This window comes from Erinaceus europaeus, chromosome 7, assembly GCF_950295315.1.
Source record: "Erinaceus europaeus chromosome 7, mEriEur2.1, whole genome shotgun sequence".
Classification (NCBI taxonomy): Eukaryota; Metazoa; Chordata; class Mammalia; order Eulipotyphla; family Erinaceidae; genus Erinaceus; species Erinaceus europaeus.
In genome coordinates, this window is record NC_080168.1 from 115766060 (window position 1) to 115794049 (window position 27990).

At 50.4% G+C, this 27990-nt stretch overlaps 2 protein-coding genes across 18 annotated transcripts in view; both read left to right on the forward strand.

Annotated features, from left to right (window-relative positions):
- KMT2D (lysine methyltransferase 2D) overlaps nt 1-13546 on the forward strand; it is a 48654-nt gene extending 35108 nt beyond the window's left edge. For 13 of the 17 annotated variants that reach the window (XM_060195421.1, XM_060195435.1, XM_060195432.1 and 10 more), the window contains 16 exons: nt 16-156; nt 280-447; nt 601-760; nt 1669-1744; nt 1957-2132; nt 2227-2357; nt 3055-3187; nt 3324-3451; nt 3593-4733; nt 7653-7789; nt 7889-8019; nt 8533-8580; nt 9716-10001; nt 10203-10276; nt 10399-10507; nt 10638-13546. In XM_060195421.1, the coding sequence (XP_060051404.1) occupies nt 16-156; nt 280-447; nt 601-760; nt 1669-1744; nt 1957-2132; nt 2227-2357; nt 3055-3187; nt 3324-3451; nt 3593-4733; nt 7653-7789; nt 7889-8019; nt 8533-8580; nt 9716-10001; nt 10203-10276; nt 10399-10507; nt 10638-10730 (3132 nt within the window). In that variant the 3' untranslated portion in view covers nt 10731-13546. The remainder of the gene's footprint in view (nt 1-15; nt 157-279; nt 448-600; nt 761-1668; nt 1745-1956; nt 2133-2226; nt 2358-3054; nt 3188-3323; nt 3452-3592; nt 4734-7652; nt 7790-7888; nt 8020-8532; nt 8581-9715; nt 10002-10202; nt 10277-10398; nt 10508-10637) is intronic. The other 4 variants (XM_060195428.1, XM_060195437.1, XM_060195436.1 and 1 more) reach the window with 2 other exon arrangements.
- A 141-nt stretch (nt 13547-13687) lies between these two features.
- PRKAG1 (protein kinase AMP-activated non-catalytic subunit gamma 1) lies at nt 13688-26619 on the forward strand. The gene is made up of 12 exons (XM_007528516.3): nt 13688-13802; nt 17824-17872; nt 23649-23758; nt 23958-24039; nt 24137-24195; nt 24312-24357; nt 24452-24506; nt 24683-24809; nt 25237-25402; nt 25565-25602; nt 25822-25968; nt 26109-26619. The coding sequence occupies exons 1-12, from the start codon at nt 13794-13796 to the stop codon at nt 26211-26213; spliced, it is 993 nt and encodes a 330-aa protein (XP_007528578.1). The 5' UTR covers nt 13688-13793; the 3' UTR covers nt 26214-26619.
- The last annotated feature ends 1371 nt before the right edge of the window (nt 26620-27990 follow it).

Below are 27990 nucleotides of genomic sequence, written 5' to 3' on the forward strand. Positions count from 1 at the left end.
GTTTGTCTGCCTTAGGACACAGCAGCAAGGAAGCCTTTGACACCGAAGCCCAAGCGGGTGCAAAAGGCAAGCGACAGGTTGGTGAGCTCGAGAAAGAAGTTGCGGAAGGAGGATGGGGTCAGGGCCAGCGAGGCACTGCTGAAACAGCTGAAACAGGTAATCTCCAGGAGCCAATTCCCTGGTCCCATCCCAGGATAGGGGACACCCTGGTCCCCAGCTATACAGTGGCAGAGAAATCCACCCTGCAGGTTTGTGACCACGTTGTCTGGGCCCTTCTAGGAGCTGTCCCTGCTGCCCCTGACGGAGCCTACCGTCACCGCCAACTTCAGCCTCTTTGCTCCCTTTGGCAGTGGCAGCCCAATCAGTGGGCAGTGCCAGCTGAGGGGGGCCTTTGGAAGTGGTGCCTTGTCCACTGGCCCTGACTACTATTCCCAGCTGCTTACCAAGGTCAGAAAAGGGACGATACCTTGCAGGGTTGGTGAGGTTCTTGGGGAGGGTGGGAGCAGGAGAACTGAGGGAATCGCTAATGTTGTGTGGGGCCAGGAGATCGTGTCAGTCTCCCTGTGCCTTCTTGCACACAACACCCCACCCCACCCCCAGAATAACCTGAGTAACCCGCCGACACCACCCTCGTCGCTGCCCCCCACCCCACCCCCATCGGTGCAGCAGAAGATGGTCAATGGTGTCACTGCATCTGAGGAACTGGGGGAGCACCCCAAGGATGCCACCTCTGCCCGGGAGACTGAAGGGACACTGAGGGGTAAGTCAGGAGCAAGGGGGGGGGCCTCTCCTTCTCTGGTGGGGCTTTGCGGCTCAGGTCCCAGCCAGTTGGTGCACCCTGTCACACAGTTTAGAGTGGGTGGGTTACGTGCTGCTCTGTGTACACAACTGGTTACTTAAGATGGAAAAGCTCAGGAGTCGGGCGGTAGCGCAGCGGGTTAAGCGCACGTGGTGCGAAGCACAAGGATTGGCATAAAGATCCCGGTTCGAGCCCCTGGCTCCCACCTGCAGGGGAGTCGCTTCACAGGCAGTGAAGCAGGTCTGCAGGTGTCTGTCTTTCTCTCCCCCTCTCTACCTTCTCCCTCTCTCTCCATTTCTCTCTGTCCTTTCCAACAACGACATCAACAATAACAACAATAATAACTACTACAACAACAACAACAACAACAAAAAAATAAGGGCAACAAAAGGGAAAATAGATATAAAAAAAAAAAAAGATGGAGAAGCTCTCTTGAGAACTGACTGACCTGGGGCAAGGATGACCTCTGGAGTCTGGAGCAAGAGCAGTGGGTGGCAGGAAGAGCCTTAATGAAGCTTTTGTCCATCCGAAGCAACCTTGCTTTTGTAGGCATAGAACTAAAGTGAGCGCTGGGTTTGTTTCCTGCTTCCTGTATTCATTTAGCTGTGGTGCTCCAGCCAGGTTACTGGGTTGACTTGTGAGTTTGAGATGAAATACCCACCCTGTAGTTTCCTGAAAAGACTAAAGATGAAGTCTGTACCTACAGCCCAGGACTTGGCTCACCAGCAAGGCTCAAGGGATGTAGCTCATTTGCCCCAAGCAAGCAGATGGCTGGATGGGTAGATCACATCATGATAGCTCAGCCTGCAGCATGGGAGAGAGCACCATCCTCTGACCACCCGCAGCCTGACTCTCTATCTCTCCCTCAGATGCTTCCGAGGTGAAGAGTCTAGACCTGCTGGCCGCATTGCCTACACCCCCCCACAATCAAACTGAAGATGTCAGGTAGGGATGGGGAGGAGCAATGGAAATGGGCTCAGGTTGCCTCGCTTTTGGCCTGTGGCAGATTTCTAGTGGCCTGGGAGGTAGGACAACAGGTAGAGAACCAGACTCCTAGGTCTGAGATCCCAAAAAGACAAATACCGGCTACTAATCTCTAGATTTGGGCGGGGGTAGCTGCAGGGCAGCAGCAACCAGTGTCTGTTTGTGGACCACAGGATGGAGAGTGATGAGGACAGTGATTCTCCTGACAGCATTGTGCCAGCTTCGTCCCCTGAGAGCGTCCTGGGGGAGGAGGCCCCTCGTTTCCCTCAACTGGGCTCAGGCCGGTGGGAACAGGATGACCGGGCCCTCTCCCCTGTCATCCCCATCATTCCTCGAGCCAGCATACCTGGTAAGGACTACTCTGGGGGCCTGGGCCAGGTCTGGATTATCAGAGGCAGAGGGAGAAGGGCAGCTGGAACTGACAGTGCTCCCTCCTTGTTCAGTCTTCCCAGATACCAAACCTTACGGAGCCCTGGACCTGGAGGCCCCTGGAAAGCTGCCTGCCACAAATTGGGAAAAAGGCAAAGGGAGTGAGGTGTCAGTCATGCTGACGGTCTCTGCCGCTGCAGCCAAGGTGCGTCTGAGGGGTGCCTTGAGGTGAGAGGACACTGTCAGAGGGCAGGTCTTAGAACTGGCCTGGGTAAGCTTCATCATTCAAAACTGTGTGATAAGGACCTAATATGTGTGGAAGGTGGGGCTAGAGTCTGTAGGATTGGGGTCCTTACTTCCCAGGGGCTCATAGTCCAGTGGTAAAGACAAGTCAGTAAGTAAGGACAATGCCTCATGTGACCAGTGCCATGATACCAAAAATTCCCAGTTTTAGCAGAATTCCCCCACCACCACCAACTGTCAACAGGGTTTTATGATCAAAGAAAATGGGAAATCTGGGGTGGGGATAGATAGCAAAGCATAATGCTTATGCACAGAAACTCATGTCTGAGTCTCCAAAGTCCCAGGTTCAATCCCCCACACTACCATAAACCAGAGCTGATCTGGTGGAAGGAAAGAAGGAAAGAAAATTGGAAATCCCATTTAAAATCACATGAGAGATTAAGTTGTGGCAATAGTGTGCTTCGTTTTCTGAACTTAGCTCCCACAGGACACTGAGAGCACAGCTCCCCGTTATGCCCCGGAGTGAGAGAAGAGCTGGCCGCCAGAGGGCAGAGGGGCTGCTGGGAGGAGCTGTGTTCTTGTCCACCCTCACCAGGCTTGTGGTAGTGCTCGCTCCACAGACTTAACACGGCGTCCCCTTCCCCTTTCTGCTCTGGCAGAACCTGAATGGTGTGATGGTGGCAGTGGCAGAGCTGCTAAGCATGAAGATCCCCAGCTCCTACGAGGTGCTGTTCCCTGAGAGCCCTGCCCGAGTGGGCACTGGGCCTAAGAAGGGGGAAGCTGAAGGCCCTGGTGAGTTGGGACAGGAAAATTCTTTGGGACCTGGGGGGAATAATGCTGGGAGACCTTCCTTCCTTCCTTCCTTCCTTCCTTCCATCCATCCTTCCTTCCTTCCTTCCTTCCTTCCTTCCTTCTTTCCTTCCTACAGGTGGGAAAGAAAAGGGCCTGGGAGGCAAGAACCTCGAAGCTGGCCCAGATTGGCTGAAGCAGTTTGATGCAGTGCTGCCTGGCTATACCCTCAAAAGCCAGCTGGACATCTTGAGCCTCCTGAAACAGGTGAGTCTGGGGAGAGAAAGGGTGGATGTCAGGACAGAGGTGTGGCTAGGGCAAAGAAGACAGAGGGCTTCTTTGGGAGTGTGATGGACTGGCAAAGTGAGGAGCTGGCACCAGTGACACAGGTTGTGCGCCTCCCCACAGGAGAGCCCCGCCCCTGAGCCGCCCACCCAGCACAGCTACACCTACAACGTCTCCAACCTGGACGTGCGACAGCTCTCTGCTCCGCCTCCTGAAGAGCCCTCCCCACCCCCATCCCCTTTGGCACCCTCTCCTGCCAGCCCCCCTGCTGAGCCCATGGTTGAACTCCCAGTTGAACCTTCGACTGAGCCACCACTCCCCTCACCTCTGCCACTGGCCTCATCCCCTGAGGCAGCCAGGCCCAAGCCCCGGGCCCGACCCCCTGAAGAAAGTGACGATTCCCGGCCCCCTCGTCTCAAAAAGTGGAAAGGGGTGCGCTGGAAGCGACTGCGGCTGCTGCTGACCATCCAGAAGGGCGGTGGGCGGCAAGAGGACGAGCGGGAAGTGGCAGAGTTCATGGAACAGCTTGGCACCGCCCTGCGACCCGACAAGGTGCCCCGAGACATGCGGCGCTGCTGCTTCTGCCACGAGGAGGGTGACGGGGCCACCGACGGGCCTGCCCGCCTGCTGAACCTGGACTTGGACCTGTGGGTGCACCTCAACTGTGCCCTGTGGTCCACAGAGGTCTATGAGACCCAGGGGGGGGCCCTGATGAATGTGGAGGTCGCCCTGCACCGAGGACTGCTAACCAAGTGCTCCCTGTGCCAGCGCACTGGTGCTACCAGCAGCTGCAATCGCATGCGTTGCCCCAACGTCTACCACTTTGCCTGTGCCATCCGCACCAAGTGCATGTTCTTTAAGGACAAGACCATGCTGTGTCCGATGCATAAGATCAAGGGGCCCTGCGAGCAGGAGCTGAGTTCTTTCGCTGTCTTCCGGCGGGTGTACATCGAGCGGGATGAGGTGAAGCAGATTGCCAGCATCATCCAGCGGGGAGAGCGGCTGCACATGTTCCGCGTGGGGGGCCTCGTGTTCCATGCCATCGGGCAGCTGCTGCCCCACCAGATGGCCGACTTCCACAGTGCCACCGCCCTCTACCCCGTGGGCTATGAGGCCACGCGCATCTACTGGAGTCTCCGCACCAACAACCGCCGCTGCTGCTACCGCTGCTCCATCGGCGAGAACAACGGGCGGCCGGAGTTCATGATCAAAGTCGTTGAGCAGGGCCTGGAGGACCTGGTCTTCACGGACGCGTCTCCCCAGGGTGAGCACTGGGCCCTTGAGGCGGTCGTTTGGAATTGGGCAGGGTCCTCCTGGAGTCACCTTTACAGTACTCAGAAGAGAGCCGCAGGCGCTTGGAAGCAGCTTCCTCCCCCACCTCGGGAAGTCTGGATGATCCCCAGAGAAACTGTTTTAGCTTCTCAGTCATCTTAAAGTTCCTTGTATTTGAAGCTACTTTGTTGCTCTAATTTCATATTACGTATTTTTGCTCCTCTTTTTATATGCATTGGAACTAAGAGTTCTGAGAGACACATTCTGTCATCTGACTCAACCAACCAATTTTTTTTTTTTTTTTTTTTTTTTGCCATCAGGGTTATCGCTAGGCCTCACTGCCAGTATTAGCAGTTCACTACTTCCTGCTCCTTGAAACCATTTATCCCTTTCTTTTAAAATTATCTTTATTTATTTATTGGACAGAGACAGCCAGAAATTGAGAGGAAGGGGGAGATAGAGAGTGGGAGTCGGCGGTAGCTCAGCGGGTTAAGCACACATGGCACGAAGCGCAAGGATCAGCGTAAGGATCCCCGTTCGAGCCTCCAGCTCCCCACCTGCAGGGAAGTCACTTCATAAGCAGTGAAGCAGGTCTGCAGGTGTCTATCTTTCTCTTCCCCCCCACCCCCATCTTCCCCTCCTCTCTATTTCTTTCTGTCCTATCCAACAACAGTAATAACTACAGCAATAAAAAAACAAGGGCAACAAAAGAGAATAAATAAATATTAAAAAAAAAAAAAGAAGGAGTCGGGCGGTAGCACAGCGGGTTAAGTGCAGGTGGCACAAAGCGCAAGGACCGGCATAAGGATCCCAATTCAAGCTCCCGGCTCCCCACCTGCAGGGGGGTCACTTCACAGGTGGTGAAGCAGATCTGCAGGTGTCGTATCTTTCTCTCTCCCTTTCTGTCTTCCCCTCCTCTATCCATTTCTCTGTCCTATCCAACAACAACGACATCAGTAACAACAACAACAATAATAACTACAACAACAATGAAAAACAACAGGGGCAACAAAAGGGAAAATGAATAAGAGCCCCCGGCTCCTCACCTGCAGGGGAGTCGCTTCACAGGCGGTGAAGCAGGTCTGCAGGTGTCTGTCTTTCTCTCCCCCTCTCTGTCTTCCCCTCCTTCCTCAATTTCTTTCTGTCCTATCCAGCAACAATGACAGCAGTAGCAACAGTGATAAACAACAAGGGTGACAAAAGGGGGGGGAAATGGCCTCCAGGAGCGGTGGATTCATGGTGCAGGTACTGAGCCCCAGCAATAACCCTGGAGGCAAAAAAAAAAAAAGAGACACCTGCAGCTCTTCTTTACCACTTATGAAGCTTTCCCCTGCAGGTGAGGATGGGGGCTTGAACCCAGGTCCTTACACACTGTGACACATGCGCTCAACCAGGTGCATCACCTAGTCCCTCCCCTTTTCTCCCTCTTTTTTTTTTTTTTTTTTTGATTTTTTGATTTTTTTTTTCCCTTTTGTTGCCCTTGCTTATCGTTGTCGTAGTTATTGTTATTGCTGTCATTGTTGTTGGACAGGGCAGAGAGAAATGGAGAGAGGAGGGGAAGACAGAGATGGGGAGAGAAAGATAAACACCTGCAGACCTGCTTCACCGCCTGTGAAGCGACTCCCCTGCAGGTGGGGAGCCGGGAGCTTGAACGGGGATCTTTATGCCGCTCCCTGCGCTTCATGCCATGTGTGCTTAACCCGCTGTACTACCGCCCGGCTCCCTCTTTCTTTCTTTCTTTCTATTATACTTGATAGGACAGAGACAGAGAGAGATTGAGAAGGGAGGGGGGAGACAGAGAGGCAGAGAGAGAGACACTTGCACACCCACTTTACCACTCATGAAGTATTCACCCTGCAGGTGGGGAGTAGGGGCTTGAACCTGGGTCCTTGCACATAATAACATCTGCTCTTAACAAGGTGCACCACTTCCTAGCCCCCCAATTGATTGTAATCTTGAGTTCCTTATGTTTGCTTTTCCCTGAGTAGAATTCTTTTGATACTTAGTTTTATTGTTAGTGACAAAAATAACAGTTTCCATAGTGGTTAATATAGATTATTTTGTTCATGACCCCCTATAGGTAAGTGCTACTGTTATGGTCGGTTTATACATAAAGAAACTAAGTCTTAGAAAGATATATAACGTGGTCCAGGAGGTGGAGCAGTGATAAGGCATTGGACTCTCAAGCTTGAGGTCCTGGGTTCAATCCCCGGCAGCACATGTACCAGAGTGATGACTGGTTCTTTCTCTCTCCTCCTGTCTTTCTCATTAATAAATAAATAAAATCTTAAAAAAAAAGAAAGAAAGAAAGATATGTAACTATTGGGGCCCACTGGTGGTACACCTGGTTGAGCGCACATGTTACAATGTGCAAGGACCCGGATTTGAGCCCCCCAGTTACCACCTGCAGGGGGAAAGCTTTGGGACTGGTGAAGCAGGGCTGCAGGTGTCTGTCTGTCTGTCTCTCTTCCTCTCTATCTCCCCCTTGCATCTTGATTTCTGACTGTCTCTGTCCGATAAGTACATTAAAGATAATTTAGGGAGAGAGAAACTATTTGACTTAGTCCCTTGGCCAGTACTGGAACCTGAGTCCAACTCCAAAACATGGCTGTTCTGACTCTCAGCAAGGCCTGAGGCCTGTGCTATGTCCCTGTTTCCTGGGTTTGTGCCTCTGGGTACTGGGCTCTCTGGTGGTTCCTCCAGGCTTGACAGTCTCCTAGCTTGTGGAGGGAGAGTTGGACTCGGGGCTGCAGGTGGAGGACAAGTGGCAGCTCTGTAGACCCACACACCTTTGTGACAGGGAGGCATGCAGGCTAAAGGCTACAAGGCACAGCTGTGTGTGTGGATGGGGCCAGGCTGTGGGATCAGTAAGCAGAAGTTGCCTCTGAAAGGTGCTGTCTTTGCCTCTTAGCCGTGTGGAATCGCATCATCGAGCCGGTGGCTGCCATGCGAAAAGAGGCTGACATGCTGCGGCTCTTCCCCGAGTACCTGAAAGGCGAAGAGCTCTTTGGGCTAACGGTGCACGCTGTGCTTCGCATAGCTGAATCAGTAAGCAAGGGCCGGGGGCTGGGCGCCATCCGGGCACTGGGCACCTCTGGTCCTGTCCCCAAGTGCTCGGGCTGAGGTGAGCACGATCTGTGCCTACAGCTGCCTGGAGTGGAGAACTGTCAGAACTATTTATTCCGCTATGGACGTCACCCCCTGATGGAGCTGCCACTCATGATCAACCCCACAGGCTGTGCCCGCTCAGAGCCTAAAATCCTCACACACTACAAACGGTGAGCTTGTAGGGCTGGGGCCAAGGGATATGTGGGTGTGAAGGTTGGCAGGGTCCCTCTGACCAATTAGGAGAGTTTGGGGTCAGAGGTCATAGTTCCCTTAGGAGAAACCAGGGGAACTCCAGGTCTTTTGACTAGAGGGTGCTCAGATGTCAGAGGGTACCCTTTCCTCCTCCCCAAGCCTCTCCGTAGTGTGGGGTCGGCTAAAGTCGAGGACAGACTCATCTCAGGCACCCTGGGAGTAGCTGTTGGGGAGGTTCTGGGTAACACTGGTGAAGTTGTCTGGCATGTGCAAGGGATCCAGTGACCTCCCCTTCTCCTGTTTTATTTTTGGGGGGAGGGGGGCTGTGATTCTCCCAAACCTCAGATGCCCCCTGAGTGTTAGGGCCCCCTCCCCTCCCCTTCCCTTCCCTAGGCTGAACTGGTATCAAAAAATAATCAACTAGAAATATATTAGAAAAAAAATAATAAAACCTTACATTTGTATAGCACTTTATACTTTTTTTTTCAAAGCGTTTTCACATCCATTATCTCATTTGATCCTCACAACAACCTTATGAGGTAGGTAGGGCAGGTGGTATGACCCCCATCTTACAGCTGAGAAGCTGACAACCCAGGAAGGTTAAGTGACTAGACAAAGGTCACACAGCCGGGATCAGAACCTTCCCTCTTGACTTGTGGCTCACTGTTCTTTCTGCGGACCACAGTGGCCTGACCTCGGTCCCTGGGTAGAGGGAGGAAGAACCCACGGCAGCAGGGCTCTCTTGAAGACCTTCTGTTGCTCCTCAGGCTGTCGTAGAGTGTCACGCTCTACCCCAGTCAGCCTCAGTCCTTGATGCTCTTCAGCAGTGGTTTTCAAACTGTGTGTTCCAGAGAACACTAGAACACATGAGCCGAGGGGCGGAACTGGCCCTCCCCGTGTAGCTCCCCCTTCCTCGAATTGGTTTCAGCCAGAAGAGCTCCATTTCTATCTAGCTCATCGGTACTAGAACTCAGTGACATTTTAAAAATAAATAAATACAGAGGACAACAAACAACCAAAAACATTTGAAAACCACTGCTCTGGGATGGGTGAGACTTTGGCTGGTGCCTTAGGGTGGTGAGAAGGCATCTGCCAGGCAGCAGTCATTCCCCTGCACTGAGCCATCTGCAGAGTCCGATGCTATGTCTGAAGAGAGGAAAGGCTCCTGTGTTGGAGTTGTGACTTCAGAGCCAGTTTTCATTCAAATCCATCCCACTGGTAGGCACGGCCCCCATCCTTGGGGCTGCCAGTAAGTGTAGGAGGCGGGACTCTGCTATTGGAGCAAACTGTGAGCTTACATTCCAGGCCTGAGCTGCTTGGGGGAATACCTCCCAGGGAAGCATGGCCTGTGGATATGGTTCGGGGGTCTGGGAGAAGTAGAAGGTTGGGAAATGGGAGAGCGGGCTCAGTGTAGGGGAATTGGTGCCCCCCGCCCCCACTTCCCACTCCCGTCCTGTGCTCTCTGTATCACCCAGGGTGTTGGAAGGGTCCCTGTAGCTAGTTGCTGTCTCATCAAAAGCCAAGATCCAATGCCTCCACTCCACTCCCAAGACGGCACACGCCCCCAACCAGCGTGCTGCTCTCTGGGGAGGAGAGGCAGGCCGTGTGCGTGTGTGCGTGCGTGCATGCGGTCCGCGGGAGAGCTGTCTTGTCACGGACTGTCTCGCCTCCCAGGCCGCACACCCTGAACAGCACCAGCATGTCCAAGGCGTACCAGAGCACCTTCACAGGCGAGACCAGCACCCCGTACAGCAAGCAGTTTGTGCACTCCAAGTCGTCTCAGTACCGGCGGCTGCGCACCGAGTGGAAGAACAATGTCTACCTGGCCCGCTCCCGAATCCAGGGCCTGGGGCTCTATGCCGCCAAGGACCTAGAGAAGCACACCATGGTCATCGAGTACATTGGCACCATCATCCGCAACGAGGTGGCCAACCGGCGGGAGAAAATCTATGAGGAGCAGGTACGGGCTGGCCTCGGAGGGGCCTTCGTGGCCTTGGGCCTTGCTCAGCCTAGCGGGCAGAGGGCAGTTGGGGAGAGGCAGGACGAAGGAAGAGTAAGAAGGGAAGATGAGCCGATGGTCCGAGTCTGCTGCCTGAGCTCGCCATCACCACCTCTGCTGTTGTCTCACTCTCTTGCCCCTCTACACCCTCTGCCTTTCTAGAATCGAGGCATCTACATGTTCCGAATTAACAATGAGCATGTGATCGATGCTACGTTGACCGGAGGCCCTGCCAGGTGAGAGAGGAAGGAGGGATCTAGGGGTCCCTAAGGGTGACCCTCTGGGGGTGGGCCGACAAGGAAGCAGAGTCATCCCAACTCGTGTTACCTGGCCTCCCTGACTCTGTCCTGCCGCCCAGGTACATTAACCATTCCTGTGCCCCTAACTGTGTGGCGGAAGTTGTAACCTTTGACAAGGAGGACAAAATCATCATCATCTCCAGCCGGCGAATCCCCAAAGGAGAGGAGGTGAGAGGGAGCATCTTGAGTGGCAGTGGCCCCCTCTCCACCCCCCCAGGAGCCACGTTTCAAGGCCACCACCCTCAGTTCAGCTCTTTCTCTGGAGGCTGGCATTGATTCTGCCCTCTTCTCTTTCCAGCTGACCTATGACTATCAGTTTGACTTTGAGGACGATCAGCACAAGATCCCCTGCCACTGTGGAGCCTGGAATTGCCGGAAATGGATGAACTAAGAAGCTTTTGAGGCTACCAGGCAGGGGAGCCCCCCCACCCCCAACCTCTTCCCTGCAAGGGATGAGGGGGGAGAGAGGTAGCAGCCAGGGCCAGGACCCAGGGCTGGGGCTGCCGGCTGACCGGAGCCCCTGGAGCAGGAAGCTGGGGCAGAGGGCCCTAGGCCAAGCCCCCCCTGGGCACCAAGGACAACTCTCTTCCCCGCCACTGGCCCCCAGGCTGGCATCTCTGCCCCCAGCTCCAGAAGGGGCCAGCTAGAAGCAGCCATTGGGCATCTCAGGTTTGAGGGGGATATGGGCCGGGAACTACCCAGAAGCTTCTGGGAGGCAGCAGGGAGAGGGGAGGAGGATGTGCGGCCGGGCCTCACAGCTCTGCTGCTCCCGCCGACCTCTCCGGCCCAACTCAAGGCTGCAAAGAGACTTGACTAAGCTTGACAATCCCAAAGGCCGGGTCTCACACCTGGCCCTGCCTGCCGGGTCCTGCCCCCGCCCCCACCCCCACCCCTTCCCCCTCGATCTGTCTCTGTCTCCCTCTTCTCCTCTGTGTTTCTGTCTCTCTGTGGGTTGTGTTTCCTTGTTTTCACTCTGACAAATGCAACATGAACGGGAAAGAGGCACCCAGCCGCCCAGGAGGGCAAGCTAGGCAAGCCGGGCAAGGAGACCCCGCACCCACACCTACCTCATTTAAGTGTTGGATTTTTTGCTGTTTTGAAATGTGAGACCCTCTCCAAGCCCCCTGCTGCCCCAACCCTCTCCCCCACCTCACTGCCCTCTTCTGAGTGGGTGGAAGGGGGTTAGGAGGAGGAAAAAAGAAAAAAAAAAAAAAACACAACAACAAAAAATCCATCTTTGTTTTGAATTACGGGCATGGGATGGTGGTTGAGGCTGGTGATGAAGATGCTCTAGGACCTCCCTTCTCCATCTGGACATGGGGGCAGGAGGGGTGCTGAACCTAGGACCAGGAAGGATATCTGCCTCCTGTTTCCCCAGCCCCATCATAAGCCCATTTGCCCTCCAGCCCCTGGATGGGGTGGGTGGGTGCTAGGGTGAGGGCAGTCCCTGAGTGGCATGCCCATACCCAGTGAGGCAGAGTGTGGCCCGGAGCTCCCACTTGCCCTCAGTCACCAAACTGCTGCTGGTCTGGTGGGAAGGGGTGGTGATGTGGGGGTGGGGGAGCTTAGTGTCAGCGCGGGGAGGGTGGGGGGTATTTATCTATTTATACATGGGATTGTACATAGTCTTGTGGGGCATGGGGGAGCCGGCTGGAGGTGAGAACCCTCCCCTCTTCCCCCCAACCCCCCCCGGGGAGAGCAAATGTAAAACTACTAATTTTTGTGCTTTATATATTCTATATAAATATATCTATTTTCTTTTTACAAAACCAGTTTATAAATGGTAGGGGACGTGGGGCGGACACATGGAGCTCCCCTTGTGGGGGAGCCCCTCCATTACCCAACCTACCGCCCTTTTCCTCACCCCCTCCTCCCCACCCCCCTGGCTGTGACTGCTGTAAGGTGGGGGTACAGAGGCTGGGCGATTCTCACCCCCTGTTGTATAGTTGGACTACGTTGTAACGCACAAAAGTGAGCTGGCCCCAGGGGAGCCAGAGGGTGATGAGTTCCCTGCTTCTTTTTCCTTCCCTTTCTGCCCAAGCTTGTGCTGCAGTTGAACCTCTTCCTAGGGCTAGGGATAGGGGTGGGTCAGGGGATGGGTGAGACCCCAGACCCTTCTCTGGTAGGGAGCCATGGGGACATAGTTGAAGCTTATATGCAGTTCTCTCCTAGGGGCTGTGGGCAAAGGGCATTTTGTAATATTTTCAAGAATCAAATGTCTGGAGTGTAGGGGTGGGCTCGGTGGAGGTGGATGGACAGAACTGCTGGAGGAGGAGCACGGTCACTGTTGTGATTTTAGGTTTGTTTTTGTTTTGTTTTTGAATTTGGGGGGTTGCAGATTGATGGGGGTAGGGAGGTGTTTTTTTTTTTTTTTAAGCTGCTTCCTCAACTATTTCAAGCTGCAAATGTTTAATAACACACACACACACACACACACACACACAAACCACTGTAATTCAATCAGACAGTGGGGAGACTGGGCTGCTGCCCCCAAAGCCATTGGATGTTCCTTTTCCAAGAACAAACAACAAAAAGTCTAGGCTACCAGGAGAGGGAGGTTGGCTTCAGCAAGTCAGGCTCTGGTTGGGGCTTGTGCCCTGGGATTAGGAAAAGGGGTCGGGGCAGACTTTGTAAGCATACGCGCTAGGTATCCGAATAGTCGTGTAGTTTAGTGAAGAAATCTTATACAGTTTTTAATTTTTATATAAACTAACTCAGACCCAAGCTACAAGGTTGGAATTTTGGTTGTTGGTTGTTTTTTTTTTTTTTAAGTACCCCGCCTGTAAAATTGCATCAGGATCCCCACCCCCACCCCGTGTCTGTATTTTGGGTTGGTTTACACTTGCACATACTCCATTTTCAGTTTTCCCCTTTCCAGTCTTCTCCCCCCTCACCTCCAGGACCCTCCCCCCCTTTTTAAAAAAATAAATCGCTGACAAGTGTGAATCCGTGAAGACTTTCTTTTGTGTTGTGTGTATCCTGTACAGCAAGGTTGGTCCTTCGTAACAACGGATGAAATGATTACCTTTTTTAAAGCGCCCTCTCTCCCTCCACCCCCAGCGCCCCTGTCCTTGGCATGTTTTGTATCAGCGATCATTCTGAACTGTACATAATTTATGTTGCAAGAGGCAAAGGGCAAGTTTTGAATTTTGCTTCTTCCAAGTTTGTTTTTAAACGACAAATAAAAAAAGAACATTTTAAATACAAGCGGCTCCGTCCCGTTCCCGTCTCCCTCGCCGTCATCCGGACCCGCGAGGTCCAGGAGGAGCCGGGGAGGGCGGTCACTAGAGCCCCGGCCTGGCCGGAAGGGCGAGCTCCGCCTTACGTCACCCCTGACGTAGGCGGAAGTGGCGTTGCGACACCGGACGCGGGGGCGGGGCCTCTTTCCCCACCGCCTCCTGCCCGCACGGCCAGCGGGCTTCCGAAAGCAAACGAAGCCAGCCAGCCCCTCGCAATGGAGACGGTGAGGAGCGCGGGAGGGCGGCGGCGGCCGCCGGGGAGCCTCAGGCCCCGCTAGGGGCGCGGGCCTAGGCAGCGGGGTGCGGGGTCTGCCCTGCCCCTCGGCTGCTCCGCCCGCGGCGCCCTGGGCTGCCTGTTCTCTTAGCTCTTGGGGCCATTTAGAAAATGTTCGCCCGAGAGTTGGGTTGGGATGGGGCTTCCGAGGACCCTCGCTTGCAAGTAGCGCTGCCCCCTGTAGGACAGCCTCCGAGAAGGAATCAGGCCGCTTCGTGCTGCCCCGGGAGTTTACCTGCAGGAGGGAACCGCCCGGTGCTAGAGGCCGCTATGTCCCCGGGCAAGCTCAGGTCATGTCTCGCTCTGTGATTCCAAGCAGCCAGGCTGGCGTAGCTGACTCTTGGCGAACAGGTCCCTCTCGTCTTCCTGGAGATGCTGCAGGGTGCCTGCTACGCCTTTGGGCAGCAGTCGCACTCCTAGGACCCTTTTCTAGGACTTTGGAACCCTTCGCATTCGTACCTACCCCCCACCCCCAACCAGAACACTGCTCAGCTCTGGCTTATGGTGGTGTGGGGGATTGAACCTGGGACTTTTGGAGCCCTAAGCATGAGAGTCCCTCTGTATAACCATTATGCTATCTCTCCCCCAACTCTCCACCCCCGTCCCCATTCACTTCTCTTTCCACCCGGTTTTTAACCTTGTATCTTCTGTCAGGTGGAGGAACTCTGCCTGTCTTTGGCAGCTCAAACACCTGCTGGAGTAGTTGTTGTGTTACGGTGGCGGTTCACCTTTCTCTGGATCAGTTCCATGCCCAGAGAACCTCTTTGACTATACCCTTTTTTCTGCCAGCAGAGAAGTCATATCCCTCAGCTTATAAAGAAGAAAACAACAAAGTGGTAATTTGAAGTTGGTCACTCAGGCAAGGCAATTCGGATTTACAGATTAAGGAGATGTTCAGAGCAGAGTTCCTTTCAGTTCAAGATAACGTCACTTTTTTTTTTTTTTTTTTTTACTTTCTTGTAAATGCATTGTGGTTTTCAAGCATTTTCATAATTTTAAAAGATTATCCTTCATGTTTTGTTTTGAATTGGGTTCTTGGGATAGAAAGTATTTCAAGGGGCAGGAAAAAAAGAAAACTCTGAAAATCCTCAGCATAGCTGGAATGGGGAGTGGGGAGGCAAGCCAGTAAAATAACAGCTGTTCTGTCAGACTGTAATAGATGTGGTCCTTTAGATGCAAACAGAGACTATGGTAGTTTAGGGAAGAAATGACCACCAGTAAAATAACAGCTGTTCTGTCAGACTGTAATAGATGTGGTCCTTTAGATGCAAACAGAGACTATGGTAGTTTAGGGAAGAAATGACCATGAATCATGCATGTTAAGAGAAGAGCACTGAGCCAAGACACAGAAATTTGAGTATGCGGGGATTAACTAGGGGCGAACTGATGACATGATGTTGAAGTTTTCGCTTTCAGTCACAGTAGGAGAAAACACTAACCATAGACCTAGGACAGATACTGTGCACCATGCCGAGTTTGAACTTTTTTCCCCCTCATGTACCAAGATTTCATGCTTATGAATTTCTGTTTGTTTGTTTGTTTTTTATTATTTAAGATAGAGAGGAGGGACACCACACTACCTTTCACGTATATGGTGCTCCCATGTGGTGCTGGGGGCGCAAGCCCAGGTCTTCAAACATGATAAAGTCTTCTATTTTGTCTTGAAGCATTTGAGGAATGTCTATGACCTCTGCTTGTAGAACTGACACTTCAGGGGCCAGGCGGTGGCACACCTGGTTGAGCGCACACATTACAGTGTGCAAGGACCCAGGTTCGAGCCCCTGGTCCCCACCTGCAGGAGAGAGCTTCACGAGCAGTGAAGTAGGTCTGCAGGTGTCTCTCTCTCCCTCTCTATCTCCCCCACTCCTCTCGATCTCTGGCTTTCTCTGTCGAATAAATAAAGATAATTAAAAAAAAAAAGAGGGAGTCAGGCGGTAGCGCAGCGGGTTAAGCGCACATGGCGCAAAGCCCAAGGACTGGCGTAAGGATCCCGGTTTGAGCCCCCGGCTCCCCACCTGCAGGGGAGTCGCTTCACAGGCGGTGAAGCAGGTCTGCAGGTGTGTCTGTCTTTCTCTCCCCCTCTCTGTCTTCCCCTTCTTCATTTCTCTCTGTCCTATTCAACAACGACATCAATAGCAATGATAATAGCTACAACAAGGGCAATAAAAGGGAATAAATATAAAAAAAATAAGTAAAGTTAAAAAAAAATAAAATAACTGACAGTAGGGTCAGGAGTTTGAAGAATAAAAAAAAAGAAAGTAATCGTGTGTCAGATCTGGCTTGTGTTTGTGTGGTAATGTTTTGTACTTATGTAGTTTGCTGGTACATTTTCAGGTTTCCTGTGTAGTTCAAAGTAGAGAGGAGTGAAATTAGGTTCAGTGTTAATAAAAAAAAGGTAGAGAGGAGTGAACAAAATTACCCCCCTCCTTTGTGGAGAAGTGGGCAGATAGTCATGTCTTCAGTTCTGTCTGGCTCTTCTAGGTAGGCATCTCTAACTTTATGTTTGTGCTTTCTCCCTGTGACTTCACCTTAGTTCTCTCTCTACACCATTATCAGTGTGAGAATTAGAAGACCATACACTTGAGAATTACATGTAAAAAACCATACCAGGTGGTATGGGAGATACAAAGAAACCTAAGGTAGTTCCAGACCTCCAGGAATTTATCATCAGCTTGGCTAGATCGTGAACCAACTAACAGAGTCACAGTGCATAGTGTGTGTACCATAGGATGGGCACAGTCTGCTTCTGCAGAAGTAACTTTCTGTATCTCTGTTAGACTTTAGTATACCAGGTGTGCGTCTTATGGCTAAAGGACAGTCTCTGCCACTTTTTTAAAAAAAAACTAATTTGTTTTCTCTTTTGTTGCCCTTGTTGAGTCTCTGTCATTTCTAAGGGGCGAGGCTGTTGTTCCAGTAGCCTGCCAAGATGCCAGACTGAGCTGATGGTCTTGTGCAGCCCAGAGAGATTTCTCCCTCCCCATCCCCGTGTCCCCCACTAAGGAGAGAAGTTTAGGACTGTCCTGCCAACTTGGCCCTGTTTACCAGCCAGCTTGCCAGGTTCAAGCCAACGCTTTAGTTTCTCGTTACTACAGGAGCTATCAAGGTGAAGCATGCCTTTCAGTTAGCTCTGGGATACTGCTCAGAGTAAATGAAACCCACACTGTTGATGCCAGTGGAAGAAATTTGTGATAATTTCCTCCTGGGTTTCTAGATAACAGTGAAATTCCCAAATGTTTCCACTTGAGGGAGCTCAGAGTACGGTTCTGAAGTCTGCATTCAAAGCCCTCTGTAAGCTGAGACTGTCCTGAGCAGAGAAAGGGGAAAACCAGCATGTTGTGAGGTGTCGTAGCCTTTGACTTACAACGCTGCTGAGAATATTCACATCCCCAGATTCAAAACATTTATGCTGTGCGTCCACCGCTCAGGCAGTGAGGCTTCACCTCAGTGACAGTCAGGTGCTGGCATCTTGCCGTGGATATGACCTTCTCTCAGTGGGAAAGGGCATGTCTGTGAGTAGTGTCCACAGCTATGCTTAGTGAATGCTTGGGGGCAACCCAGTATTGTTTCTCAGAACTCTATGATTTTATAAAGTAGATCTGAAAGAAGCTTGTAGGTCTGTTTTTAAGACCCGATGTATATCAGTACATGAGATTTGGAACTATACAAAGTTGTAAGATTTGGGGCCAGGTGGTGGAGTTGAGTGCACCAACCCTCTTACACTATTGTTGGACTAAAATGGATAGTGCTTAGAAAAGGCTGGACCGTTTTTGTTTTTTAATTTTTTTTTTGAGATGTTATTTATTTATTTATTCATGAGAAAGATAGGAGCAGAGAGAAAGAACTAGACATCACTCTGGTATATGTGCTGCTGGGGATTAAACTCAAGACCTCATGCTTGAGAGTCCAATGCTTTATCCACTGTGCCACCTGCCGGACCACAGGCTGAACCTTTTTATCCTTTGTTTCTCCAGGTCACTTCTTCAGACAGCTCCCCAGCTCTGGAAAATGAGCGTCCTCAAGGTAAGTGTGCTGGAGAAAGGAAACTGGGCATGAAGGCAGTAATCCAGCCCGGACTTGGCTTCAGCAATGCTTTTGAATCTTTCCCAGGGCCCCTTTGGAGAAAAATCAAAACTGGGCCAAGTAACATGCCAAATTAAGAAGAATAATGTGGCAAGATCACCTGGGAATGAATCTTGGGCAAAATTGGGGTGATTAACATCATTGAGTGGTGAAGCAGGGCTGTAGGTGTCTCTCTGTCTTTCTCCACCACCCCCTTCCCTCTCGATTTCTGGCTGTCTCTAATAAATAAATAAAGATAATTTAAAAAAAATTTTAAGGGGCCGGGTGTTGGCGCACCTGATTGAGCACACATGTTACAATGTGCAGGACCCATGTTCAAATCCCTGGTCCCCACCTGCAGGGGGGAAGCTTCGTGAGTGGTGAAGCAGGGCTGCAGCTGTCTCGCTGTCTCGCTATCACCCCCTTCCCTCTTGGTTTCTGGCTGTCTTTATCCCATAAATAAATAAAGATAATTAAAAATACACATATGTATATAAATAAATTTTAAAGGTGAGACATTAAAAAAGAAAACAATCTAAAGAAAACGAGTGTGTAAATAATAATAGTTACAGATTAAGAAAAGTGATAACAGAGGGGAGGGGACAGACAGAATGACACATTGTCTGGAGCTGAAAAGTTTTTTGTTTGTTTATTTTTTTTACTAGAAGGACCTGTATATATAGCATAATGGATAAAGATTGACCTGCCCAAAATAAGAGTAATCATGATACTTCAGAAAACTGGAAACAAAATTCCTGAGTTTCCAGAGAGGAGGTGGGAAAAGTCACATAGTCATACAGAAAGAATCAGAATCACTTTAGGCCCTTAACAGCATCAGCGGGTGGGAGGCAAGGAAGCCAACGCCTTTAATGCTCTACAGGAAATAGACTCCAACGTAGATGTCTGTATTCGGTCAGATCGTGAGTAAAGGCGAGGGTGAAGGACTGAGAGGTAGCTTGCAGGGTAGGACACCTGGCTTTACTGTGCCAGCTCCACGTGGGAGGACTGCCACTCCATGGATGGCGGGTCAGTAGTGTGGTGTATCTCCCTGCCTGTTTTTCTCTTTGAAATAAAAAATATTTGAAAGTTGACTTGGGTGCTGTGAAACCATGAATGGGCAAGACCCTGGTAACACTGAAACAGATGAAGGTAAGTAAAGAAATCTGGCCTTGGGAGGCGGGCGGTAGCGCAGCAGCTTAAGTGCAGGTGGCGCAAAGCACAAGGACCGGCATAAGGATCCCGGTTTGAGCCGCCGGCTCCCCAACCACAGGGGAGTCGCTTCGCAAGCGGTGAAACAGGTCTGCAGGTGTCTGTCTTTCACTCCCCCTCTGTCTTCCCCTCCTCTCTCCATTTCTCTCTGTCCTATCCAACAACGACATCAATAACAACAACAATAACAACTACAGCAATAAAACAAGGACAACAAAAGGGAATGAATAAATATTTTTTTAAAAAAGTAAAATATGGACTGGGGATATAACTTGATGGTTACACAAAAAGACTTCAGTACCTGAAGCTTTGACGGCCCAGGTTAAATCCCCAACGCCTCACAAGACAGAGCTGAAACATGCTCCAGTAAGAAAAACAATGAATTAGGGAGTCGGGCGGTAGCACAGCGGGTTAAGCGCAGGTGGCGCAAAGCGCAAGGACGCGCAAGGACCGGCGTAAGAATCCCGGTTTGAGCCCCCGGCTCCCCACCTGCAGGGGAGTCGCTTCACAGGCGGTGAAGCAGGTCTGCAGGTGTCTGTCTTTCTCTCCCTCTCTGTCTTCCCCTCCTCTCTCCATTTCTCTCTGTTCTATCCAACAACAATGACATCAACAACAGTAATAATAACTACAACAACAAGGAAAACAAAAGGAAAAATAAATAATAAAAAAATTAAAAAGAAAAACAATGAATGAATAAATAAATAAATAGAGATTCTGGAAAGACGAGTAAAGTGGAAGATAGGTGCTTTTTTATGGAGTCTTGATAGGAACTAAAAATACTCAGCTTTCACGAGTGAAAGTATACCATGCAAAAACAAAATCATCAATCTATTTTTATTTGATAGAGACAGATAAGTAGAGAAAGGGGAGGAAGAATGAGAGAGACAGAAAGATAAAGAGTCACCTACAGCACTACTGCACTGTTTGCGAAGCTCCCCCTGTAGGTGAGGGCTGGGAGCTTGAACCTGGGTCCCTGTGCGGTGTAACCCCTTGTGGGGTATAACCCCTTGTGCGGTGTAACCCCTTGTGCGGTGTAACCCCCTGTGCGGTGTAACACACTGCAGTATAACACCTTGTGCAGTGTAACACATTGTGCGGTGTAACACCATGTGCGGTGTAACCCCTTGTGCGGTGTAACACATTGTGCAGTGTAACACACTGTGCGGTATAACACCTTGTGCAGTGTAACACATTGTGCAATGTAACACCTTGTGCAGTGTAACACCATGTGTGGTATAACACATTGTGCAGTGTAACACCTTGTGCAGTGTAACACATTGTAAGGTGTAACACAAGGACTCTATCAAGTGTGCTTCCACCTGACCCTCACATGCTTCTTTTTCTTTAAAAAGATTGTAAAAAGACTATAAGTTTTTGTTTTGTTTTTTGTGTGTTTATTTTCCCTTTTTGTTGCCTTTGTTGATTTATTTTTATTGTTGTTGTTGTTGATGTCGTCATTGTTAGATAGGACAGAGAGAAACGGAGAGAGGAGGGGAAGACAGAGAGGGGGAGAGAAAGATAGACACCTGCAGACCTGCTTCACCGCTGGTGAAGCGACTCCCCTGCAGGTGGGGAGCCGGGGCTCAAACCAGGATCCTTATGCCGGTCCTTGTGCTTTGTGCCACGTGTGCTTAATGCACTGTGCTACCGCCCAATTCCCGTAAAAAGACTTTTTAAAAAATATGTACTTACTGTGGTCCAGGAGGTGGCACAGTGGATAAAGCAGTGGGCTCTCAAGCATAAGGTCCTGAGTTCAATCCCCGGCGGCACATGTACTAGAGTGATGTCTGGCACTTTCTCTCTCCTCCTGTGTTTCTCATCAATAAATAAATAAAAGATATTTTAAAAAAACATTTATTTTAATGAAAGACTGGAGCACTGCTTAGCTTTGGTATATGGTGGTGCTGAAGATAGAATCTGGGACCTCAGAGCCTCAGGCATGGCAGTCTTTTGCATAACTGTCATGCTATCTCCCCTGTTATTTTTATTTTTTGTTATATTTATCAGCCCTGTTATTTTTTATTTATTAATGAGAAAGAGAACCAGAGGGGTTGGGTGAAATAGCACAGGTCCCCAGGTCTGAGTTTCAATACCCAGCACCACTATAAGTTGGAGCTGAGCAGTGACAGGGTAAAAATAAATAAAATAGTAAGTGGGGGGCGGGTGAGCATCACTCTGGCACATAGGATGTCTGGGATTGACTTGGGACCTCATGCTTTCAAGTTCAGTGACTACCTCTCATGCATCTGAACATACTTGTTAGCATAGAAATGGACCAAAATGGGAGTCGGGCAGTAGCGCAGTGGGTTAAGAGCATGTGGCGCAAAGTACAAGGATCCAGGTTCGGGTCCCCAGCTCCCCACCTGCAGGGGAGTCACTTCACAAGCGGTGAAGCAGGTCTGCAGGTGTCTGTCTTTCTCTCATCTTCTCTGTCCTCCCCTCCTCTCTCCATTTCTCTCTGTCCTAGCCACCAAGAAAGAAATGGACCAGAATAAACAGTTAAAAGAAAAACTGCTTTTTCTTTTCTTTTTTAACACAAAATGTGTAGAACTATTTAACTCTTTTTTTTTTTTTTTTTTGGCCTCCAGGGTTATTGCTGGAGCTCCGTGCACGAATCCACTGCTCCTGGAGGCTATTTTTTCCCCCCTTTTGTTGCCCTTGTTGTTTTACCGTTGTTGTGGTTATTGTTGTTGTTATTGATATCGTTGTTGGATAGGACAGAGAGAAATGGAGAGAGATGGGGAAGACAGAGAGGAGGAGAGAAAGATAGACACCTGCAGACCTGCTTCACCGCTTGTGAAGCGACTCCCCTGCAGGTGGGGAGCCGTGGACCCAAACCGGGATCCTTAGGCCGGCTCTTGCGCTTTGTGCCACGTGTGCTTAACCCGCTGTGCTACCGCCCAACCCCCTTAACTCTTTTTTCTTTTTAATTAATGAGAAAGATGAGAGAGATAAAGTACCGGACATCACTCTGGTTCATGTGCTGCCAGGGATTGAACTCAGGACCTCATGCTTGAGTCTAATGCTTTATCTACTGAGCCACCTCCCAGACCACCTATTTAACTCTTTAAGCTGTGTCCTGAATAACTTTGATAAAAGCAAAACAAAATTGGACATAGGAATTAACATGAACTTTTTTGGAGTCAGGTGGACCTGTGTTTGAGTCCTTCTTGTCACTTACTAATGGATGTGACCTTGGACAGTTTCTTCAGCTGCTTTCCATCTGTTTCTCATCTAGAAAGTGAGGACAGTATTTGCCTTACTGATTTGTTGTGAGGAGCAGATGACGTCATATGGTTAAGTATACATGACATGTAGCACACTCAGGCTATTATTAGAGGGGAGGACTGCTTCTCCAGTATAGAACATGTAATTAAAATCAGAGGACTGGAAAGATAAACACAGTCAGGGTCTCCTATTTGTCCAGAAGATATGGGAAAGATTTCTGATTCACAGGAGATTCTGGATATACTGGGCCAGGTTAATTGAATACTGGATTCCGACTTAATTTGCTCTGAAATGGCCCAGCTTGAACCATGGCTTTCTCTTCTAGTCTTAGAAGAATGTAGGATCCTAACTTGAATTTCTTCTTCTTCTTCTTTTTTTTTTTTTTGCCTTCAGGGTTATTGCTGGGGCTTAGTGCTACTGCTTCTGGAGGCTATTTTTTCCCCTTTTTGTTGCCCTTGCTGTTTCTCATTGTTGTTAATTGCTGTCATTGTTGGCAAGACAGAGAGAGATGGAGAGAGGCCAGGAAGACAGAGAGGAGGAGAGAAAGATAGACACCTGTAGACCTGCTTCACCACTTGTGAAGCGACCCCCTTGCAGTTGGGGAGCCGGGGACTTGAACCGGGATCCTTACGCCAGTCCTTGCACCTAGTGCCATGTGCGCTTAACCCATTGCACTACCGCCCCCCCCCCAACTTGAATTTCTTAAACTGAGGAAAGAGGACTAGTTTGGAAAATGTGCTAAATATGTGAAAGGAAAAATTGAGTCAAAGAAAAATTTAGACTGCAACAGGTTAATAAAAGGAACTACACATACTCTCTTAGTCAACCCTCTCTCTCTGGCTTAAGGAGCCAGTGGATACTTGGAGATAAAGGTGGATGAAGTGACTTGCATGACTATTATCTAGTTTAGAGCAAGCGGTTTAAATCAGAGGACTGGAAGTATCTAGGTTCTATTCTTCTTCTAGCGTTTGCCCTTCTTCCGTAGCCAGTCAACAGCATCAGGTTGAGCCTGATGTAAAGTTTCGAGACCTCCTTTGAATCTGGAGAGGTGGCAGTCGTTGACTATGTGGGTCAGAGTCTGTCTGGAGCCGCAAAACCTACCATCTCGGTTTTATGGGAACAAGGAACAGAACAGCTAGCACAGACCTGATAGCAGATCATACTCGGGTTTGAGGGGGTGTTGGGTGTTTAATCCAGGGTCTCATAACTAAAGATGTGCTCCCCTCTCACTATGCTCGAAACGTTTTTGTTTTCTACCTTTTGACTGTGAGGAAGGACACTTAGAACCCACTCTCCGCAGAGTCTCCAGAATCCAACAACAGTGTGTACACTTCCTTCATGAAGTCCCATCGCTGCTATGACCTGATTCCCACAAGCTCCAAGTTGGTTGTATTTGATACCTCCCTTCAGGTAAGTCGACGTGCTCGTTTCCCTTGTCCTTTCCTGGGGCCTCTGGTTCAATACGTCTGACCCCACCTAACCCAAAGGGTAGTCTCCTCATCTTTCAGTGGTGATAGTCTTGTTTTTTTCCAGCTTGCCTGAGCACTCTTACTCTGCAGTCTTGCTCCCTGTGAGTTTCCCCATGTGATTACCACTCTCTTCGCCACAGGTAAAGAAAGCATTCTTTGCTCTGGTGACTAATGGTGTGCGAGCTGCCCCTTTGTGGGACAGTAAGAAGCAAAGTTTTGTGGGTAAGTGAAAAAACTCCCACAACGCAGTATTACTGGCACCTTGTGCTGGGTAGGCAGAGATTTGAGCAGCTCTGAGGGTTCTTATCTTGGCCTGCAGGCATGCTGACCATCACTGATTTCATCAATATCCTGCATCGCTACTATAAATCGGCCTTGGTAAGAAGCAGACCTAATCCCCCTTCTCCAAATCACTCATTTCCTTTCCTCCAAGCAAACCACAAGGGGTTAATGAAGCAGGGAGATCAAATCTCAAATTCTGTTGCTTCTTCCAGGTCCAGATCTATGAGCTGGAAGAACACAAGATAGAAACTTGGAGAGGTGTGTAGAGTTGGAAGTTGTAGAAGGTTAAGGGATAGCTCCCTTGGGAATCAACTTCCTGCGGTGGTATTTGACGAGTCTCTTGTCCTTCCAGAGGTGTACCTGCAGGATTCCTTTAAGCCGCTGGTCTGCATTTCTCCTAATGCCAGGTGAGTTCTAGTGACATGTCTGTCCAGAACCTTGCCACACAGAGCCACAGCTGTATGCCCCTGAAGACCCAGAGGCAGAAACACCCACACACACACTGTCAGCCGCTCTCCAGAGAGCTATTTAACCACCCTCAGCCCCAGCACAGTGGAACTCACTACCTCTCACCTTCCCACAGCTTATTTGATGCCGTCTCTTCATTAATTCGAAACAAGATCCACAGGCTGCCAGTCATTGACCCGGAATCAGGCAACACCTTGTACATCCTCACCCATAAGCGCATCCTCAAGTTCCTCAAATTGTTTGTAAGAATTTCTTGGCCTACTTTTTTCCCTTTTTTCTTATATATTGGATTGAAAGGGGTGACCATAGGTGGCTGGGAGGAGGTGGCCTTAGAAAGTCAAGTTGAGGGGGAGACAGCATAATGACTATTGCATGCGTAAGGCTCAAAACCTCAGGTTTAATTCCACACACTGCCATAAGCCAGAGCCCAGCGGTTCTCTGGAGGGAAAGAGAAGAAAAGGGGAGGCCGTGGGTTGGGAATCAAGTTAACAGAAGCTGGGGAAATAGCTCAGCCTCTAGAGCACCAGGCCCACATGCAGGGCTCCCCGGCTCCATCCTCGGCACTGTGCGTGCCAGCGTGCTGCCCTGGGTTATCTCTGTCTCTCTGCTCTCATATGTAATAAATACGATTTAACAAAGAAGCAACTAAGCTGATGGCTTCTTCCGCAGATCACTGAGTTCCCCAAGCCAGAGTTCATGTCCAAGTCCCTGGAAGAGCTCCAGATTGGCACCTATGCCAACATTGCCATGGTCCGCACCACCACCCCTGTGTACGTGGCTCTGGGCATCTTTGTTCAGCACCGAGTCTCGGCCCTACCAGTAGTAGATGAGAAAGGTGAGAGACTGACTGGGTAAAGGGATGGGGCGGCGGGGGTGGTGGGGGTGGTGGTGGGAACTCCGGGAAATATGTTCCCTTCAGCCCAGCCCCCAAAGTGATTTTGACAAGGGGAGCCTGGGGTTCCACACTCTCCTTGCTGAGCTGTCTGTGTTTCCCTAGGGCGTGTGGTGGACATCTACTCCAAGTTTGATGTTATCGTGAGTGCTTGTGGAGGGGCCGGGTGGTGGTGTGCAGTGTGAAGAGAGAATCTCTTCTGGGGTGTAAGGGTATTAGAATTTGCAAGCATTCAACCCCTGTTTGAAAGGAATGATCAGGGTGTGATTTGTGGCATGGCGGATAACTACCCTAAATTCCTCTGATGAGGCTGGGTGGTTCCCTTCCTTCCGTGCAAGTACTCTCTGGCCCTCTCTCCCCAGAATCTGGCCGCAGAAAAGACCTACAACAACCTGGATGTGTCTGTGACCAAAGCCCTGCAGCACCGGTCACATTACTTTGAGGGCGTCCTCAAGTGCCACCTGCACGAGACTCTGGAAACCATCATCAATCGGCTGGTGGAAGCAGAGGTGGGGGACAGTGACCCCAAAGGAGCAGGGAGGAGCAGACTTCGTAGTGGGGTTTGCCAAGAAGGGTAGGGGCTGAGGGGCTCCACCTAACCAAGGATGGTACTAAACAGCCCACTTTCTCCTTTGTTGCCCTGTGCCAGGTTCACCGACTTGTGGTGGTGGATGAGAATGATGTGGTCAAGGGAATCGTGTCCCTGTCTGACATCCTGCAAGCCCTGGTGCTCAGAGGAGAGAGGAAGCCCTGAGCTGGGGCAGAGGCCAGGCAGCACCAGAGACTAGGCCCCAGTCTCCGCTGCCCCAAGTTCTGAGCTGCAGACGAAACCTTGAGAGCATGATTAGGACTGCTGTCTGCCCGGGAGCACCCTGCCACTCTACCTAGCAGCTGGGGGCAGAAGCAGAAGGGGTTCTTAGCTTTCTTACCCTCACACAAGCACTTGAGAGAAACTCGTAGTCTAGCCCATCGTAGCCCCTGTGCTCTCCAAGTAGCCCCTTTTCTAGGTGAACTGTGGGCTCTGTGCCCCTCAGGCAGATCTGATCTCCAAGAGATCCCCAGACCTCACCCAAACATTGCCTCTGTCTCTCATCCTGACTCCACCCAAAGATAATAGCACAACAAGCGTCTTCATAAAGATATTTTTATTCATGCTGTTTCATCAATGGAGGAGGCCGAGTCCATTTTGTGACACTTTTTCCCATAATGGGAGGTACCGGGAGGGACGTGGGGAGGAGGGCCGAGCGCCTTTGCTGTGGACATAGGAAGGGAGCTGGGGTGGAGGAAGGCGGTGAAGTTAGCTGAGGCTGCTGCTTTTCATGGCAGACAATGAAATGACAGGATTGTCTTTATGATATTGCAGTGTTTGATTTTTGTAGTTGCTGTTGTTCCAACCTTCCTACTTCACAAGGCTTCTTCAGCTCATAACGACACACACACACACACACACACACACACACACACACCCCTGTGTGCCAGGAACCACTCTCAGTATCTTATGCAGATTCGCTTATTAAATTATCAGCAGTAGAATTCAGCTTTATAGACTTCTCTCCCACCCTGGAGTTGTGCTCTGCTACTGAACGATCCCACCCCTCCCAGTGGGTCCTTCTGTCTTTTTTTCCTTTTCACCAGATAGAGGATGAAAGAAAGAAACAGAGAAGGAGACACTTAGCCCTGTCCAACCTTTATTTATTTATTTTACATGGAGACAGAAACTGGGGCGGGAGGGGAGCTAGACAGCTGCAGGGAGACACCCACAGTGCTGCTTCACCATTGGGAAGCTCCCGCCCTGCAAGTGTGAGCCCGGTCCCTGCGCATGGTGATGTTCACTCCGTCAGGCACACCACCACCTGGCCCCTAGATTTTTTCTTTTTAACTGAGGCACAGAGAAACTCAGTGACTAGCCCAAATCCACACAGTTAGTAAAAAGCTAGGATGTAAACCCACAGTTTGCAGAGCTCCTGCTATTCACCACCACAGACCATCTGCTTTTCCACTAGTATCTGTTCCTCACCTGTTTGCTGAAGTTCTTACTACCTTACTTTCCCTCTGCCTGGACTATCGCTGGGATCTGAGAGAAATCCCGTAACACTGGCAGTTCTCCAGAGAGTAGACAGGCTAAGGGTTTCCTTTATAAAGAGAGACCTGTCATCTTCATCCACTGCTCATTTTTTAGTTCTTAATTATTGGACAGAGACAGCCAGAAGCTAAGAGGGAAGGAGGAAACAGAAGGAGAGAGAGAGACACCTGCAGCCCTCCTTCACCACTCACAAAGCTTTGCCCCTGCAGGTGCAGACTAGGGGTTTAAACCCGGGTCCTTATGCATTGTAGCATGCGCTCAACCAGGTGCGCCACCACCCTAACCCAGCCCCTCTTTTTAATTTTTACTGCAGAGAGACAGCCAGAAATGGTGGGGAGAGAGGGCGGGGGGTAGATAGCTTAATGGTTATGCAGAGATTCTTGTGTGAGGTTCCAGAGGTCCAGGTTCAATCCCCCACACTACAAGTCAGAGCTCTGGTTAAAAATAA

Coding starts and splice junctions, on each gene's coding strand:
- PRKAG1 (XM_007528516.3), top strand. Junction 24,196..24,311: donor GCTACTATAAATCGGCCTTG/GTAAGAAGCAGA, acceptor TGCTTCTTCCAG/GTCCAGATCTATGAGCTGGA. Junction 24,507..24,682: donor TGCATTTCTCCTAATGCCAG/GTGAGTTCTAGT, acceptor ACCTTCCCACAG/CTTATTTGATGCCGTCTCTT.